This window comes from Marmota marmota, unplaced genomic scaffold (assembly GCF_001458135.2).
Source record: "Marmota marmota marmota unplaced genomic scaffold, marMar, whole genome shotgun sequence".
Lineage (NCBI taxonomy): Eukaryota > Metazoa > Chordata > Mammalia > Rodentia > Sciuridae > Marmota > Marmota marmota.
Genome location: NW_025999842.1, coordinates 62,195,454 through 62,216,506, shown reverse-complemented (window position 1 = coordinate 62,216,506; position 21,053 = coordinate 62,195,454). Strand labels below are relative to the sequence as shown.

General features: G+C 32.9%; 1 protein-coding gene across 5 annotated transcripts in view; it reads right to left on the bottom strand.

Moving 5' to 3' along the window:
- Stxbp5 (syntaxin binding protein 5) overlaps window positions 1–21,053 on the bottom strand; it is a 161,942-nt gene that overhangs the window by 113,416 nt on the left and 27,473 nt on the right. For 4 of the 5 annotated variants that reach the window (XM_015502085.2, XM_015502091.2, XM_048799555.1 and 1 more), the window contains exons 3-4: window positions 12,511–12,592; window positions 8,135–8,235 (exon numbers count right to left, since the gene is read on the bottom strand). In XM_015502085.2, the coding sequence (XP_015357571.1) occupies window positions 8,135–8,235; window positions 12,511–12,592 (183 nt within the window). Of the gene's footprint in view, window positions 1–8,134; window positions 8,236–12,510; window positions 12,593–12,716; window positions 12,838–21,053 lie in introns of those variants that run through there. The other variant, XM_048799587.1, reaches the window with a different exon arrangement.

Genomic DNA, 21,053 nt, shown 5'->3' with positions numbered 1-21,053 from the left:
AGTTTATTCTATTCATGAATAGAATTAAATTGTTATTATATTCACCTTTGGTTACATATCTCCTTTTCCATATAATTTTTTTATACTGTTAATACATTTTAAGGAGCTTGTGCAACTAGATCAGTCCCTGGCCCTTCTCTTTGTCTGAATTTCTTAGTTATCATAGATAATTATTCTAGGGAGGTATAGCTTTCCTTTTACAGTTTCAGGGTCATCAAATTGTAACTGTCTTTCCTCTGAATATTAAACAAAAGGGTTTTTTTTTTCCTCCTTTTTAAATTTTGTCTGAATAAATGGTTCTTTATATGCACAATTCTTTAAATGATTCAACATTTCCATATCAATAACTAATTCTCTTTCTGGATTAGAATCAGACCAAATATAGTAAACCCTCTGTCTTCCTAACAGCCCTTGGTATCACTCCATGCCTATGTTCTAGTCTTTAATTTTGATCCATCAAAATCACTCTCACTTCTAATGCTTGTAAACTTTCCATTAAACTGCTTTCAAAGAAAATTATTTTGACAATATGATATAATTACCACAGAAATTGTAATTCTAGGTCTTTAATTTGTTCCAATACTGTGATTAGTTTTCTGCTTGCTTTTCTGTGTGCAGTGAATTAAATCAAAATCTTCTTAAGACCTTTATAGGTTTTGTTTTGTTTTGTTTTTTAGGATTGGTATTTGGCCAACTTCTCTTTTATAGCTATCTTAGTTTTGCCCTGTTCATGAATATACTGAGTAAATTACAAGCTTTATAAATATACAAAATACAGTATTTATACAATATTATAATAAAATAATGATCAATGAGTTTTCTTTCTACATTGATTTATTTATGCTACTAAGAAAAATCTGATGCAAAGCAGTTCAGCCAGTTCCTAAAGTAACTTATAAAACTAATTATCCCACTGTTGTTTGGTATCTGAATGGATTATTCCATTTGTCAAATGGCTATATTTTCTTAAAAGAACTCTGAGCCTGGTGTGGTGGTACACACTTGTAATTCCAGCAGGTCAGGAGGCAAAGGCAGGAGGAACACAAGTTCAAATACTCAGCAACTTTGGCATGCCCTAAGCTGTGAAACCCTGTATCAAAATGAAAAATTTTAAAAAGACTGGGGATGTGGCTCAGTTGCTAAGCACCCTTGGGTTCAATCTCTGGTACCAAAACAAACAAAAAAGACTTTGAACATGAATGCTTCACTGATATTTCAATTATAAGAAAATCCTGATTATTAATATACTTAATGTAATATTGCATTTTCCTTTCTTTAGAATATATGCATGTTTATTTATTCTCTAAACTTAAAATATATTATCTGTCATCAAATGAAAGAGTCATATATAAACTGTAAATCAGAGTATTATTAACAAAAAGCCTTTAGAAATGTATAAGACTTAGCTGTTTGGGTGTTTAATAAATTTACAGGGAAAAATCATTCTATAAAATATCAATAGGAAAGTTTTTATGACCACAGAGAATAAATTTTATGTGAAAGGATATTATCAACAATAAAGAACTATATAATAAAGAGATGTAAGTATCAAACAATAACAAGTACTAAATAGGAAAGTCTACATGTATAACCTAGTCCTCAATCTTAAAATGCTTTATATTGATATTTTAAAACTTGTGCAAAAATTTAACAAGGTTAAGAATATTGGTCATACTAACTTATAGTGATGAAAAAAGACCAGCAGAGAGTTGTAATATCAATCCATGTCTTCTTCCTAATTAAATGTCCTTTAAAGGGGGAAAAAAAATACAAGCCAAATGGAACATATTCTGATTCTGCAACTACCAGAAGTAACTTTATTTATCAAATTCCCAGTTTCAACCAAAATTATATATACATATAAACCCAACAAGGCATAATAATGAGGTAGACCAAGATCAAGCAGGGAGAAGAGGATATATTAGTTTTCTAGAGTTGCCTAAAACTAATTACCGGAAATGGGGAAAAAAAAAAAACAGAAATTCATTCTCCCACAGTTCTAGAAGCTAGATGTCCAAAGACAGGGTGTCAGCAGAGCCACGATCTACCTGAAGGCTCTAGTGGAGAATCTGTTACATGCCTGTTTACTAGCTTCTGAAATTGCCAACTATCCCTGTCCTCACTTGGTTTATAAATTCATTACTCCAGTCTTTTACCTCTGAGGTTATAGGATGTTCTCTCTGTGTACACAGCTTATGGTATGTGTCTTCATCTCTTGTTAAAAGGGAACAGTCAGATTAGTGCCCACCCTAATAACCTTTTATTAATGTGATTACATCTGAAAAGATCTTAAATTCCAAACAAAGTCAAGTTCACAAGTACCAGGGGTTAAGACTTCAACATATCTTTTTGGGAGCAGAATTTGATCCATAGCAGGGGATGGGGCAAAAAAGGCCAGATCTCCAAAGTTCTCCACTAAGACATCCTTTTCAGGCAATGAGGATTTAGATGCTACAGATATTGGCAAATTAAGTTCATTTAGTAAAAATTATATGACTAGTGGATCCTTAATAGGAACTGAGCCTGGCAATCAACACAAAAAATCACATGAAAATTGAGGAAATTTAAACTTTTGTGCCTTTCATCAACTTTCAAAATGTTTGTTTTCTTCTGTTGGCAGATTTAAAAAAAAAATGTTTCTATCTTTTATTCTGGTTGGTTTTAGCCTATTTTTCTTTTAGAACTAAATTGTGCATATACACAAATTCAAATACTAAAGTCCCATCCCCAGTAATTGAGAATGTTACGTATTTAGAGATAGTACCCATAAAGAGATAATTAAGGTAAAATAAAGTCATATAAGTGAGCCCTAATCCAATATGACTGGTGTTCTCCTAAAAAGAAAAGACTAAGATACACACACACACACACACACACACACACACACACGACCACATAAGGAGACAGGGAAAGACTGCCTATAAGCTAAGGCAAGAGGCCTCAGAAGAAACAAATCTAGTACCTCTAGAATGGTGGGGAAATAAATTTATTATTTAATCCTCCCAGTCTGTGGTAGAATTAGCTGACTGCTAATCAAGGACAATTAGTTGGCTGTTAACCGAGGAGGGCATTCATAAGTCTGTGTTATTACTCAAATCATTCTAAGAAAGTTGAAATTGATCATTTATTTAGTATGAACAAATTGAACAAATGTCATTTTACTGGGCATGTTAAGAAGCTCAAAATATCTTAGTTTTGACCAAGATTTTAAAGGCAAGACCCAAATTTGTCTTGTTTATAGTGTCAAATATATGCTCAGCAGCCAGCACCAAGCTGTACATAATAGTCATTCCATTATCTACAGAAGAAATAGGAAGACGTAAATAAAACTATCCTAATGTGGTAAGAGAAATAAAATGGTAAAGATTCTGAGTCTTAGAGGAAATTTTTCTGCAAATTGAAAACCATCACTTAAAGTAGTAAAGTTAACTTACTCAAGTTAATATAGTTTAACCAAGAGTTGAGACTTCAATTCCTATATTTTTCCTTAAACATCATAAAAATAAAATCTATCAAAATATATCCATATTATGGGATTGCACAGTAATGTAAATATATTTCACACTACTGAAATATATGCTTAAAACTTAGAATGGTAAATTTGATGTGTACTTTACCACAATTAAAAAAAATCAAAACTGGAACAAAAATATCCCTGTGACAAAAAAATCCAAATTTAAATAATTACATATAATTTCTATTATATTTATAGATATTTTTAACAAAATAAAATCTGACTACATATGAAAATAAGACAATGAGTAAAACACTCAATTTTAAGTTAACAATTATTCAGAATCTTATGAAATAACCTTTTATAATAAGATTTTTTCTACCTTATCTACCATTAAAAGTAACTATGCAAAATGGCATAAGAATGAAACACAGTAATTTAACTTAGTTAGCCCAAATCCATTCTGGAATGAGGGGAAATTAACTAAGTTATTTTTATTGTGCTTCTATGTCAACAACAAAAATAAGCAGTGTGATAGTCATTATAACCATTCAACAATAATCTAGTCTTCTCTTTTCCTGTGGATATTGCTGAAATCAGGGATAGCCATGTGATATGCTTCTTGAAATGAGAAAGGAAAAGATGAACATCTCCAAGAAGAAACTAGTGCTTTAGCACATTCTTTTTTCCCCTTTACTATGGTAACTCTTAACATGTTAAAAACTGGCTGTCCTCAGCTAGGATTCCAGAGCAAAGACAACAATAAAAACAGTGTTCCAGCAAGCCACAAAGGACATAAAGAGTAAGCAAAATAAATCATTGTATTAAACCACTGAGATTGTGAGATATTGACATAGCACAGCACAGAATACATCCTAACTGAAAAAGAATCTAAATACTGAATATAAAGCACTGGTATAAAAAAGTAAAATGGATTCCCACAAATGAAGAAAGGAAGGATGGGCAGGGGTGACAGGATTCTCCCCTTGTTCTCCACTTGCTCTGACACAAGGCTTCCATCAGAGTATAGATACCAGGGCATTACTCAAAGCCCTGCATGCCACAGACCTCAGGCTAAGGGGCAAAATAAGTACTGCTACTATAGACAAGTTTGAAGAGCTGAGGGAAAGCTTTTTCTACCCTTCCCCTTCCCACTTGCAGCCAAGTATTGAGGAAAACTAGACTCCTCTGAACACTAACTTTATTCTTTCAGCCATGTGAAGAAATCATCGTCTTGAGAAAATTTAACAATGTTTGTCAATGAAGTACCAGGGCCCATTCCTTGGCATTTTAAGTTCATCCACTACTATACAAATTTGTAGCCTTATAGACAATTTCACCCAGAGGAGTTATTTAAAAATCAGTTATTCCTCCTACAGTCTCTTGTTTACTACTGCCTTCATGAAGACCAAAGGGGAGCTGAACTTTGAACAGGAACCAGCTTCCTGTTCAAATTAAGTGACCAAATTACAGGGCTCATAATTGGGAAATTCATTAGCTCGTTTCATTTCTAACTTTTAGGACCATTATAAACCACAACAGAGTTTTGCCCTGGCTAATAGCAACTTAACCCCAAAGGGAAGTGGTGGACACCATAGGGCTTCATCCACTGAGAACAAGAGCCACTTTCCTGCACTTCATGAAAAGGCAGCTTTTGTTTGCTAAGCTATGCCTACAGACACCCTACAGAATGGCTTACTATTCCCCATCCTTGTTTATTGGAATTTCTTGCAGATCATCTTTACAAGTAGTATACTAGTAAGAAGCACTCAATTTCTGACCATCATCAACTCCTGAGTGTGGGTCTCCTTGAGGTTTGATCCTTCCCCTGATATTTAGCATGATAACCTGCAGTGAGTATATTTATGAACTTGGACAAGATACTGTGCCATTCCTGTGCCCAGTGAGAAATATGGACATGTCTCTGATAAACAAGGAATCAGAGATATTCTTTTGCTGCAATTCTAGCTCCTGGTAGAATCTCTCCAATGAACAACAGCTTAAGAGAACTTCTATAGCACAACACTAACCAAATACATCACTTTTATACTAATTGTATTTAGAACCAAATAATTATTTGTTGTGGCCACTATCCGTGGCAGTGCAGCAAGTATAGCAGAATCCCTGGTCTTTACCCACTAGATGCTAACAGCATCAGTTTCCTGTTCCCAGCCTGTGACAATGAAAAGTATCTTGAGATAGCACCTGAATGTCTTAGAGGTAGGGTGCAAAACCATACCAGGTGACTACTCTGCTAGAAGCTGGTTCCATTTCCAGCAGTTAGTATGACATTGACAAGAGGATGTATACTAGGACCAAGATGCCCCACCCCATCCCCACATGCTCCACTCCATTTGAGGCTGGTATAGAACTTGCCCTGAGATACCACTGGTAAACAGATTAATGGATTCTGCCCATAATTTGAGAAGTTGGCCTGACTCCCAGCAAGTAGAAAACAACGGAACCTTGATTTTTTGCTTGCTCTTCTTCCCATACCACACCATTCTCTCCTTCTAATACTTCCCTTTCCCTTTTGACTTTCTCCTACAAGTAGAGACATGATTCAAATAACTCAGATGATTTATCTTACAAAACAAGATGTAAACCAACAGCAAACTGCTACTGACCTGACCTCCTGCCACCACCACCCCCACATAATGTAGACATGTTCTGGTGTTAACTGGAAAAATCTGAACTGGGTCAATTCTCAGAAGTCTCTTTAGCTTGCCTAATTTACAGGGCCAATGGGGGCAGAAGCCAATATTCATAGATTGACCTCATGGACTAACTTATATTTTACCAAACCAGGAACATAGTCTGATCCTTAACCAAAGAAAAAAATTTAAAACAGGAAGGAAAAGATAAAAAGAATATACCTTTAATGCCAACTACAACTACATAAGTATCACATTCATAAACATAAAAAACCCACCACATTAAAAAACTATGTCTCATATGCTAAAGGGGAAGAACTATATCCTTGCTCTATTTCATGCCAAAGTAAGTTCCATATGAATTTACAATGAAGTATAAAAAATGCAAACTTTAAAAGTTCTATAAGAACACATGTGGAACAATGCTTTAAAAACCTGGGTTGAAAAAAGTCTTTTATTTTTATTTTATTTTTCTGAGTTTCCCTCATAATAAATCTAATCATTTAATGTTGTTTAGAGTTCATTTTAAACATTCTGTAGAGAACATTATATAAATATTAAATTTTTAAAATCTCCATGGAATATATGCTATCATCCAATTTCATCCAATATTCATCTATAAAAATTAGAAGCTAGATTACATCATCTTTTAACAAACTTACAAGTCAAATTGTCTTGTTCTTATTGTCACTGGACAGCATTTTATTATTTTTGTGTAGTTTTTCAGAAAAGTACTAGAAACATATTGACAATTATTGTAGCCATTAATACATATATTATAAATTTCAAAATATATAGTTGGAAAGATGAAAGATAGTTGGTTGGAAAAGTTATCTTTGGCAGTTGTAAAACAGTAAATGGATTCAATTTGTATCAGACATTAGGATGATATACATTTGGTTTATCACTTATAATTTTATAGGTCATATTTCCCTGACTTCCTAAATTTCCAAAAGCATAAAGAGGCAGGGAACACCTATAAAATCTGACCTATAAAATTGATTAATCGAAAGTCCTCCAAACATGTTTTAGAAATTCCACATTTTACTGTATTTCCATCTAACTATTTTCCCTTTTAAATTGAATAGGTATTTGATTGAATTAACCAGTGTGTGCTGTCATGTAGGCCCAGATTGCATTTGAATGCTAGCAATAAAGAGCTTAAACATACAACCACTTTCATTGACTGTTAGTAAGAACAGAAACGAAATCTGACCACAAATACCCGAACTTTGGCCTCACTGCCTCAAAGTTGTCTTCATGTGTGCTTGCTCATGAAAAAAGTCTTTTAATCAATGCCCAAAGTTCATAAGTTATATTAGAACAAATTTCTTTGACCAAACTCGTATTCTTCTAAAAATTTAGCTGATATATTTGTACATATGAATAAAGAAATATGTTTAACATAATATCAAAATAAAGCAAACTCAACTGGAAATGATCATCTGATGTCCACTGATGAAAACTGAATAAATAAATTATCTATACAACAGAATAGTACATAGTTATAAAAAATGATTACAAAATTGGGTTGGGGTTGTGTTTCAGGGGTAGAGCGCTTGCACGGCATGTGTGAGGCACTGGGTTTGACTCTCAGCACCACATATAAATAAATCAAAAATAAAATAAAGGTCAACAGACAACTAAAAATCAGACTACAAAAGATTTAAATGTGGTAGTATAAGTGGATCTATTGGATAATGTTATAAACAAAACAAGCTAAAGGAATACTGTAATGGCTTCTCTGTCATGAAAAAAAAAAAGAGTCACAGACAGGTTTTTGCTTTTATACAGAGTAAGTATTTTTAGAGGGACACAAAAGAAATTTATATGCTTGTTTCTAGGAAGGAAGACAGATCTGGAAAGGAAGCAATCTTTCTTTCATTGTATATCCTTTTAAGTTTATTAATTAGTTTTTAGATTATTCATAAAGTTCATCACAAAAAAGATCAAAAAGTAAAATTCAAAGAAAATGCATCAAAACAGAATAGCAAATGTCCTACATACTTAATGAGAGTATACTCACCTTTCCCGACAAAATTTAAGTGAATGTAGTATGGCAGGCCTTTTCTGACGTAAATTCCATAAGTGTAAGGTGTCATCAGCCAAGACACTCACAAGAGCTCCCTTAAAAAAAAAAAAAAAGGCATATTTTATACATAAATACATCTTATAAACATTAATGCAACCAAACATTTTCTAAAAAATATCTCATTCTTAAACTTCAAAACATTTGCTTCTAAGAAACATTTATCTCACCAAATTCTAAACAGCAGATGTTGGAGTATACATACATGTGTGTGGATGTCATTTAATGATTGAACCTCAATAACTTCAAGTTTAACTTAATATCTTATGAAACAAAAGTGTAGTAGTAGTATATAGTAGGATACATGATTAAGACTTAGCTATTTAAAATTAGAGATTGGAATATAAATTAGTTGGTGACTACAATAAATATTTTCTGGACTAACAGCAAAATATAATATAAAATGTCAAATGTTTTCTCTGATATAAAGAGGCTGATTCATAATGGGATAGGGAGAAGGGAACATGGGAGGAATAGATAAACTCTAGATAGGGTAGAGTTGCTGGAAAGGGAGGGAGGGGGCGTGGGGTTATAAATGATGGTGGAATGTCATTATCATTATTATCCAAAGTACATGTATAAGGACACGAATTGTTGTGAATATACTTTGTATACAACCAAATATGAAAAATTGTGCTCTATATGTGTAATAAGAATTGTAATGCATTCTGCTGTCATATATAAATAAAAAATTTATGGGAAAAAAAGATAATTTCTTGTTTGTTGGGTTTTATTATTTAGGGTAACAAATGTTAAAGGGATTAAGGTTTGTATAACTCTAGTTACAAACAACTATCACTTTAGGTTATTATACTACACTATGGATTCTAAATTTTTCTTAAAAGTTAAACTTGGTTAATATAAGTAGACTGGTGTAATTGTGAAGCTACTACTGGTTTCTTTTATATTAGATGTATTCATGTCCCCCAAGAATACAAGTCTTTAAATAGAAGGTTTAGGAGAACACTTTACCATGCTGTTGTTCTACATCTAAAGTTGTCTGTAACACTGGTCTTTTGCAAACTTAAATTTTTATTTATGTCATTTGATGTTCTGTAATTAGATAAAAATAATCTGTCATAAGTTGTAAAATTTTGTGTTACTCTTTACTTTGGGATGGGCACTTTAATACATTTTTGGAAGACAATAAGGAGAGACTGGTTTATTTAAAGGTTGACAATATGGGATATGAAGAAATTTTGCCACTTTTCCACAAATGGGGTTAAAAGCTCTCTTAGCCTGTTTGATTCATGTTTCAGTTTAATGTGAAATTATGTTAACTGATTCATATAGGCCCAGGAAATGATATATGAAAATGTTGTAAAATAATATTTCAGGAAGAAATAAGGATCAGTTTCAGAAATAAAACACCTTACCTAAGATTTATCAAGAGGCCACCTCACTTGAGTTAAAAAACTCTGCCTCTCACCTTATTCCATGTTAGGATAACCACTCAAGTTCATTTGAAGTAAATTAAAGAAATAGGCATTTTTATAAGGATTACTGTGATTTTAAAATAAGGAGGAAATATAATATATAGCTAAGTAAAGGTCTGGAATTGCAAAAATTATGTTTCTTGGTTCATAGCTATTATACAAACTAAAAATGTTTTTACTCTTGTAAAAAAAAATGCTAGTCCTTATTTTCATGGTCATATTCATTTATTTTGTATTAATCTCATTCCAATACTCATGTCTTCTTGTTTCTCTGATAGAAGCACTCACCTCCCAGATGACTTTACAACCTGTTCTTTCCAAACCAGACTTTTACCACAGACCCTTCAACTGACCCAAAACATTCCTAAAAGGGAAACCCAAACTGCTTGCCCCATGTTGCCCCCTCTCAGCCTGAAAGAGCCAGACATGTCATTGCCCATTTCCCCTTACAGCAGTAAGGGTTCCCTTACTCAGAGGGAAGAATAAGACCAAGACAAAGGACAAGTAGTAGATTATATTTAATTAAAAAAAAAAAAGGGAAATGGGGTAGATAGCACTCCCCATCACCAATGCTTTGGCACAAAATATTTCAAGAGACCTCCAGGATCAAAAGACAATTGATAATAAACTTGAAGCTAAGGTGAATGCCTTAGAGGCTATTGTAGTAGTCCTGGTCAGATACAAAGTCTTAAGGTCATACAACAATTATGATGCCATGTCGTTTATTAGTTTATTTGTGTAACTAACATCTGTTCCATACTATATCTCCTAATGGGATTGGGAAAAGATAAAGATGCATCTATTGTGAATTTGGAATCATAACAATGTGAATTTATATCTTTTACAACTACACCGTTACATCCAAGTCATGCAAAAAAGTAAGATTCCCGTGTTATCCTCCACCAGTTTTACACAAAAAGCTGTTAGATGATTTGAATGGTTTCAATTATTAAAACATGCTAAAACATACTGCATGGTATCTCTTAGGACTTGTTTCCTTGCTCTTTATTCTGTGTTGTTTTCTCGTGGTCAGCTACAAGCTTGTCGGACAAGTTCTAGTTCCAGTACTTCAGAGTAGACATGCATAGTTTACGTTTAAAAAATAAAAAAGGGGGAGATGCAGAAAGTGGTGACTTATATCATGGTCTCTGACTGCCTTGTGGCTGTGGCTATGGCTGTGCTTGTGCTGGGAATTTTTGCACAAAGTTGCAGGATAAGATTGCCTAGTTGCTATAGTGATGCCCTGCCTGAGGAAGCTCTGTGCAAAGGCACAGAACTACATCAGTCTTAACTTTGAGCTCAGACACCTGTCATCAGTGAAAGAGAATTCTGAGCATAACAAGATAACCACAAGAGCTGCGACATTCAAGTCTGTCTGCTTTGCAGAAACATTCCCACAAATAACCTTTTGATGATAAAACCTATATAAAAAATCTGCTATACTAGCTCTGGGTCTTTGTTCTTCTATCAGAGTTTGGTGTACCAACCAGTCCCAGGTTTCTCCTTGTAAGTGTGTATGTCTTTAAACCCCACATTGCCCCTGACCTGTTTCTAAGATTGGGCTATGTAAGTCAAGGAAGAGTTAGATCCTTTTATATTAATTTCAAAAGATTTGCAATCCCAATCCTTTATGTTATTATGAGAAATCTTAAAGTCTCCCCATTTAAAATAAGAGTTTTTCATCCAATTCGGAATGATTAAAATAGCTGTCAAAATAAGATATACTTCAAACCATATCTCCCAGGCCTTTCCACCTTCTAAATTCTGAGGGGTAACTCTTTTATGTAGGTCCTATTGCTATAATATGACAATTGGAAAGCTATCTGACACACATAAAGTACACACTCTCCTTTTACTAGAAAGCATCGTCTTATCTATAACACTCAGACCCTAAAAAAATTACACAATTACAAATTATTAGTATGATAGTTTTACTTAATTTTTTGTCATCTTTAGAATTTTACTTCCATGAAAACCTTTCTTAAATTCTGACATGAATATTCATCAAAATCCAGAGGTGTTTAGATATGTATTTTCCTATACATTACAAATTTATTCAATGTATCTTAAGGATTTGGGGGAAAAACAATGTTCACAAACTATCCTCAAATCTAAGGAGTTCATCAGAGCCCTTTCCGGAGAAATTTCTCTTCTTTCCTTCTACGACCATCTTTCCTTGCCTGTTGCCACTTACAGTGAAGATCTATTCTCAGAGCTGCTCATGTTGTTCTAAAATCTGCAAGCACAGCGTTTCCTGAGCTAATAAAATGTTGTTTACTCTATCTCTTTCTATATAGTAAATTCAAAAAGAAGGGGATTATCAATTACTTCAACAAATAAGCAGCACAACTTGAAGCAATATCCACTTTAAAATGAAAATTGGCTTCTTCCTGGTAGTATTTCTAAGCAATTCATTAGGGCTGGGGATGCAGATCAGGAGAACACTGCCTAGCATGTGCGAGGCTCTGGGTTCAATCCCCAACACCACAAAAAAAAAAAAAGAAAAGAAAAGAAAGAAACAAAAGGTCAAAGTAATCCATTAAAGGAATTCTGTTACTTATAACAGGATTCTTATTTTATTAATTTTTAATATAGACTTTGTTATACAACTTTAAATATCCCTGAAATAAAATTAAATGCAGCATCTAGTACCAAAAAAATTTTTAACCTTATTCCATTCTGTTTGCAACTCTATTTTGAGAAATATATCATGCAACTCTCCACAATGATGACTAAAACTAAATTACAGTTACCTCCAACCCACAATAAATTAATTTTTGTTCAAATATTTAAATGTGAATGCATACAAAAAAACTGAAAGACCAGATGTAGCTCAATTTCAAATATAAAAAGGAATGATTAAGATAATTCACTGACCTCATTAATCAGGAACTGGAGCTGAATTACAGCAGCTCCACTGTCATGTTGGCAATAACATTCTACTCCCGGACGACCAAAGCTATCATAAATTCCATTAAGGAGTTTTTGATATATGTGGCCTTTTTTCTTTAGAGAAATTGATAAGTTATAACAAACTAATAAGTATTTTGATAACCTGATATTTAATAATATAGGGCACTTACTGAGGTGGAGATTTAGAGTTAGGTTTACTACACATTAATTAGTTTCTGTCGATAATCAGAAGTCTCAGAGATTACAGTTCTGAAAGAAATAAGAAAATAGATCCTTCTAGAAAAAAAATGAAGTATTAAATTCAGCAATATGGAAAAACAATAAATAGTTAAAATATTTTACTCTGGCCCAAAATCTTTTTTTTTTCCTTTTAAAATTTTCATATAACAGAAAACATTTATATAACATTTTTTATGTGCCACCCATTATTATAAACATGTTTCATAATATTAAATATTTTAATCCTCATAACCCATGGAAGAATATATTAATATTCCCTATGATAAGGAAACTGAAGTACAGAGAAATTACATAACTTGACCCAAGTCACACAACTACAAAGTAAAAGAAAAGGAATGTGAATATGCAACATGGTTCCAAGGTGTTCACTTTTTCCCCCCCAGTGCTGGAGCTCAAACCTAGAGTCACTGTCATGTTAAGGACAAACTCTACCACTGAGATGTACCCCTAGCCCTACATTCATAATAGGTATGCTAATCACTAAAATGGAACAAAAAAGGCTGTACACTCAATAGAATCCCCTGTGTGCAGTTAAATACATTTCACCTTCATAATCTTGATCATTTTAACATGTTAATACACTAATCCAATTTTCACTACTTAATAAATACTAATAGTAACCAAAATAAAAAACTTTGGTGGGATTTAATAAAATTATAACTCTCTCTATAAACTCAAATCCAGGAATACAGACATTTTATTAAGCTAGGGCTTAATAAAAAATTAAATTGTAGCATAGGTTCAATTTGTGCTTCTCCCATTTGATTTCTAGACATTTTCCTAGGTAATATTTATTTTCAGTAGGGTTTTTTTCTATTTTATACAATTAACTTCTATTTCATAACTTTACAGACTGAGATGAGTATGCTTAGCTTATACTCAAAACCTAGAATTACTGTTATTAGCAGTATTGATAACTGTAATAGTGTTTGACACACCAGTACAAATGCAACTACAGAAACCAGATTTCAAATTGCTAGTATTGGCACTATGCAAATCACATCAAAAGTCAAGAGAAATGTCTACATGCCTGTTCACACATTTCTTTTCTCAAGTGACAAGACAGATCATTACAGTGAGACTAATTCTAATCTTTTCAGCTAAATTATTTTTGCATCAATGACTATATTTTAAAATTCTTTTTACATGAATCTAGTTAAATTTTTTCTGAGCAGACCAGGAAAACTAATGTAAAAATTGTGAGCTACTATGGAGAATCATAAAAAATATATTCATCTTAATATTATCACAAAATATATATCACTTTACTAATCTTCTGATGTTAGCCCATGACCTTTCCTTTGAGTATGGATTCAGAGTTGTTTCTCTTGAATAAAACAGCTCTAACTACCCAGATTTAAGATTTCCAGTTTATTTGGATCCAGACTTGGTGTCCATTAGTGGATGAATAGATAAAAGAAAATGTGGAATATATACACAATGTTCTTTTTAGTCATAAAGAAAAATGAAAGTGTCATTTGCAGGAAAATGGACGGAAATTGAGAGCTTTACAGAAAGGGAAATAAGCCAAACTAAGGTGTTCAAGTGCCATATGTTTCTTGCATATGTGAAAGCTAGAGAGGAAAAGGAAAAAAAAAAAGTGGAGCAGGGATCTCACAAAAACTGAAGGGAGATCAGTAGAGTAGAGGAAAGGAATCATGGAGCAGGAGAAGTGTAAGGAAAGGGAAAATACTCAGGGATGATATTGGCCGTATTATATGGTTACGTTGAATGCATGTATGAATATGTAACAATAAATCCCACCATTATGTAGAACTATAGTGCATCGATAAAAATATAGAAAAAAATCATCCTGTATAAGTGGAAAAAAATTATTTCTAGCTTAATTGTTTAAACATATCTTAAAAGATATTGGCTGTGAAATTCAAGTTCAGCATTCATAAAAAATGTTATTCCTTCTCAATCATCTACAGTTATGATGGGAAATTTTAGCATGGAAAAACACAAACTATAGAGTACAGAGTTCACAATCTTGTTATCATGTTAGAATTCTAGAACCACTGCAAACGTATTGCCAGAGAAGATGCCTGGGTGGGTAGGTCAGTTATTTAGTTAATTTGCTTATTTATTTATTTTAGGTGCCGCAGGAACATCTGAGACACAGTGAGAATGGAAGATCTCTAATTTCAAGTCAGTTCATATGCCAGTTCTGCCATTATCTGCTGTAATATAATGAGAATTATTGTAACTTTCAACGTTGTAATCTGTGAAGTAAAGATGAGACTCATTAATCTAATAGCAAACTAATTTGTTATTTATTGAAATAACAAATATTAAATAACAAGTTCTTTATATAACCTAAAACTAAATGTTATTTTACAGTGAAGGTGCCATTATAAGAAAATGTCAATTTTGAATATCAGATCACCAAACAGCATGCCACAGAAACAAACATTCACATCCTTTCACACCTATGGTGATTACTGCTTCTGGTACATGTGGTTCTTCCTAATACTAACATCACTGAGAGTTAAAATTCTTATTGGAAAATGGCCAAAAACTATAAAAAAGATCTGCTTGGTATATTATTCCCATATATCATGGCTACATTCTTTACAATTAAATGAAAAAGCAAAATTTTTTACATTAAAATGAAGATGAATCAAAAGATGAGTACATATTGAGTAATGGTATAAATATATTTGTTAAATGGAGAAATATTATTCTGATATATACTTTTTATACATGTATGAATCAACTATAAGGCAAAGCTAACAATAAATCTTATCTTAGTACACTGTCTCACCTTATAACTCTGAATTCCAATATAATTTTTTCAAAATGGTACCATCATCGTAAGATAACTTTGTGTCCTCAATTTTTCTACTGCTTGCCTATCCAGAGCTATGATATCTACCTAATCTTGTTAGTCATCTTTGTTTCTGGGAAGAACCAGTTAATTTATCTGACCCATGTCATATGGCAGATACTTCTTGCACAGTTACATTCATGGTCCTTGTCCAAAAAAGCACCATTGATAACAGTCACACTTATGAAGAGGAGATGCAGAAGCCAAAGTTAAAATATACTGGGAGCAGAGACTTTGAATGTTAAGGTTAGTTAATTGAGACACATAAACAATAGGGGGAAATAATTATAGAAGTAAAACGCACAATGAAACTAGAAATTAAGTAGGAACTATCAGGAAGAAGTATACAACATTGATGAGCAGAAACAAAAAGCTTGTTTACTTATAGAACTATACATCAATTTAAAAATAAACATGTATCCAATTGCCTAAATTGACTATTGTTGTTGCTGTTATGATGTTGGCTGGGTGACTGGTTAGGAAGGGAGTGATAAAGGAGGAACTAGGATATTCTTATATCCATCATCCATTATCATCATTGAGATTTATGAAACATTCGCTAGGTGTCAATAACTATGGATGTATTACTTCACAACGGAACTTCTGTGACAAGTTGTTTTTAATAATTAAGAAGAGTCAGGTACAATAAGTAAACTGCCCAAGGTAATTTGTATGTTAGTTAAGATAACTGACCCCAGATAATCTAATTTCAGAACCTACTGTGTAAATCACCAAGCTTTATCATACAAAAATGTATGTTAAGAGCTGAATTTCACATGTAAATTTGTCACTTCCTACCTTACTGTAAGTCGTCTTAAAACTGGGAGAATGAACATAGAAGAGATTTATTATCCATATTTTACATATGAGTAGCTAAAAAACTCAGATTGTTCTAATACTATAAAGTTGGACCAAATGTAACTTTTAGTAACAAGTAAACCAAGTAAGTGGTTATCCTTAGGTAGCTGGGGTCATGCCCTTAAAGGGACAGTGGGACCTTTGTCTCTCAGTCTTTCTTTTGCTTTCTGGCTTATGAGAGGTCTGATCAGTCACATACTCCCTGCTATTGCCATCCAGCAGAGAGGCCCATGGAAATGTGGCCATCTGAACTTGGATTGGAAAATTTAGAATCATGAGCTAAATAAACTTTTTCTAAGGTAAACGGCTTATGTATTTCATTATTATACTGTGAAGCTCATATGAATGGTACACAATATTCCAATCAAAAAATACAATACACTCATTTTTCATATTAGCTCAGGGTCTAATATTAAATATTAATTTTAATAACAAATCAATGTGTCCCATTAGGGTAAATAAAATGAAATTTCATATTTCAATTTTAGTTCTAATTTTGAAACTACCATCTTTTTTTTTTTTTTTTACTTGTAGGTGGACACAATACCTTTATTTTATTTATGTGGTGCTGAGGATCAAACCTAGGGCCTCAAACATGGGAGACTAGTGCTCTACCGATGAGCCACAGCACCAGCCCCAAACTACCTTCTTGCATATGCTTCATGTCTAAATATTTAGAGACTAGAGCCATGTGAGAGCAATAAAGCAGCAAACAAACAAATGGAGTCTTGGGTTTAGTTCAGTGGTGGAATACATACTTAGTATTTATGAAGTCCTGGATTCAATTCCCTGCATAAAAAAAAGTTTAGTATATCAAACATCATCTTACTAAAGATAATACAATATGTTAGAGAGAGAGATGGTGGGGGAGAGAAAAAAGCTTGCAGGATTAATGAAATATACTATGTTAGTAGAATAAAGGACAAAAATCACATTGTCATTTCAATGGGCATAAAAATTTATAGACAAAAATCAATCATTTTTCATGATAAACCACTCAATAGAACCAGGAATAGAAGAAAACTTCTTCAATGTAACAAAGGACATCTATGAAAAAGTCACAGCTAAGATAACATCATACTTAATGGTGAAAGACTGAATAGCTTATCCACTAAGATCCAGCCTACAGGCTAGTGGGCTTCTAGGACAATCTCAAGTAATAGGAACATGGTAATGAGCTCTCTTTATACCCCAAAAGCCTAGAAAAGACTCAATAAATATTTATGAATGAATGATCTTTTCTAAACACATGCTTCTATCTAGTCTATTTTTCTAGCCCATTCATTTTACCTTCCAATCATTTGTTGGATTGCTATTACAGTCATAGTACTAGTTCCTCTTATTGCTCATCCTAGCTTCTGGGATTTATACTGTACTGTCATCAAGGTAGAATCAAAGAGTACTAAAAGGAAGCAGGCAAAGGGACCAGGCAGTAATAGGTTCTGAAAGTACAGCTCCTGGGCAAATTTTCACTGCTGTCACTACCACTATGTGTTATGAAAATGGATGACATACATATTTTGACAACCTCTACTTTTCTGCAGAATGTAATAATATCAAGAGTGGTATAGTATATACTTAGTAAATTATTAAGATTTATGAAGATTTAAAGATATTCAAGAATATCTTTTCATCAGTTCCTGTCAACTAAAAAAGAGGAAATGAAAGCAATGGCATTATCCTAATCTCTACTGAAGTGACATATTCAATTTTTTTCAACCTAGGAAGAGAAGATTCTAGTATATTAAAATAAAAATCAACCAGAGAACTTCTATGCAGTTTCTGAAAATACACATTTTTACCCTGTAAAGTCTGAAGCATAAGGATGACTATACTTTCCATGAACTCTCAAGTGAGTAATAAATTATTCTACAGTATTATTCTGTGAGGGTAACTTAGAAAAGATATTCTGTTTCGAAACCAAGGATTTTTAAGGGCAAATTGTTCCCTCCTGTTACAACAGAGGACAAACCCAAGAGCACAATTTTAATCCATCAGAAACAACAGTTACCTGTGTTACTGTTCCTTTCAGTACATTCTTACACTTTTAGCAAATAGGATGCTTTATGCCTGTTTAAATATTCTAGTAAGCCTTCAAGGTGTTGCTACTCTGAACACCCTTACTACTCTGTAAATAAAAGGTCAGTGAAAAAAAAAATATGTGTGTGTGTGTATGTGTGTGTGTGTGTGTGTACACATATATATAGACAGGGGGAGAGAGAGAGAGAGAGAGATATTACTTTTAATGGCATAAGTCTTAAAGAAATTTAGCCACGGGATTATTTTTAAATTAGAAGGTAAAAATAGAAATATCACTGTAATATAATCAAAGAATACTATAAAATCATTTGTTAAGTGAAAAGAGGATGATGTCCTTTAGAACAGGACTAATGTTCTCATTTATTTTGTGTGGACATAAATCACTTAGCATCTGAAAGTTTGATTTCATCTATAATTCCACAGTTATGAGAAATAAATAAAATTGACAAAAGGGTAATATATCATATATTATCTTATTAAAATAATATAACCAGTTAAAAAAATAAAACAATAAACAGCAGGTAGCTAGAAAAAAATGAAAAGACATAAAGTGATATGTAAAAACAAAACAATCTGTATGTGGTATAGTTTTCTCAACTGGTAACATCTGCCTTCTTCATCTAATCAATATTATGATCACCTACAAATTTAAGACTAGACTTTTCTATTTCTATGAGGAATGCCATTGGGATTTTGATCAGAATTGCATTAAATCTGTACAGTGCTTTCGGTAGTATTGTCATTTTGACAATATTAATTCTGCCTATCCAAGAGCAAGGTAGATCTTTCCATCTTCTAAGGTCGTCTTTGTTTCTTTCTTTAGGGATCTGTAGTTTTCATTGTACAGATTTTCACCTCTTTTGTTAAGTTGATTCCCAAGGTTTTTCTTTTCTTTCTTTCTTTTTTTTTTTTTTTTTTTTTTTTTNCGTGTAGCCAGTATTGTGGTGAGCGTAACAGGTGAGCGGGGCCTGGCTTGAGGAAACACAAGAGAAGGCCCTGGGCACTCAGGATTGGAGACCCGCCCAGGCTGGGAGGAAGAGCTGCTGCACAGTGATTGGTTCCCACCTATTGAGAGGAGAAGCTTGGCCCAGTGGGCACAGCTCCACCTACTGGAAGAGAAGTTAATCGAACTCTATGACTGCATTTATTATTTTTTTTTCTTTTTCTTTCATTTTCATTTTTTTGTTGTTGTTGTTCTTTAACTTTTTTTAATGTTTTTAATGTTTTTAATTTTTTAAATTTTATTATTATTATTATTTTAAATTTTAATCTTCTTTTTTATTATCATTATTTTTTAAAAAAATTTTTTTTCTTTCTTTCTTTCTTTTCTATTTTTTTCTTTTGTCTTTTCATTTCTTTTCAATTTTCTTATTCCCCCTTCCTTGAATTCTACCTGCCTACTCTCATTCTCTTTAGTGACTTCTTCCCTTCCCTTCTAATATCTTTCCTCCCAAGCATCAAATAAATTTATAAGAGTAAACAGTAACTCAGCAGTCAAACAGAACAAGAAGTAACATGAGCAGCATAAAAAAGCAAGGAAGAAAAGGAGTACAAACAATGAAGGACAGCCTAAATATTCAGGAGGACCTAGAGTCATCAGAAAAATGGTGATATAAAGATCTCAAGGAATACCTTAGACAGATGGAATGGAACCTTAAAGAGGATACGAAACAGCAAATCCAAACAGTGAAAGAACACACTGAAAATGAATTACATAAACAGATAAAAGAAGAAGTTAAGCATCTTTATCAGGAGATAGAGATTATAAAAAAAAATCAAACAACAATTCTAGAAATGAAGGAAACGATAAACCAAATTAAAAACTCAATTGAGAGTATCACTAACAGAGTGGAGCAAGTAGAAGCCAGAACGTCAGATAATGAAGACAAAATATATCATCTTGAAAAGAGTCTAGCCAACTCAGAAAGGCTGGTAAAAAAATCACGAGAAAAACATCCAAGAGATATGCGATAACATAAAAAAACCAAACTTACGAGTCATCGGGATAGAGGAAGGTACAGAGATTCAAACCAAGGGAATGAATAACCTGCTGAATGAAATAATTACAGAAAACTTTCCAGAAATAATAAAGGAAACGGATATATAAATTGTAGATGCATACAGGACACCGAGCATACAAAATCACAGTAGACCAATGCCAAGACACATTGTTATGAAGATATCCAATATGCAGAACAAAGAGAAAATATTAAAAGCTACAAGAGAAAGGAGGCAGATTACATTCAGGGGTAAACCAATAAGGTTAACAACGGATTTTTCATCACAGATGCTGAAAGCGAGAAGATCCTGGAACAACGTATTGAAAACACTGAAAGACAATGGATGCCAACCAAGAATTCTGTATCCAGCAAAATTAAGCTTCAGGTACGACAACGAAATAAAAATCTTTCATAATAAACAAAAGCTAAAAGAATTTGCAGCCAGAAAACCAGCATTGCAAAGCATCTTGAGCAAAACACTACACGAGGAAGAAATGAAAAACAATAACCAAAACCATCAGTGGGAAGTGCCTCTGTAA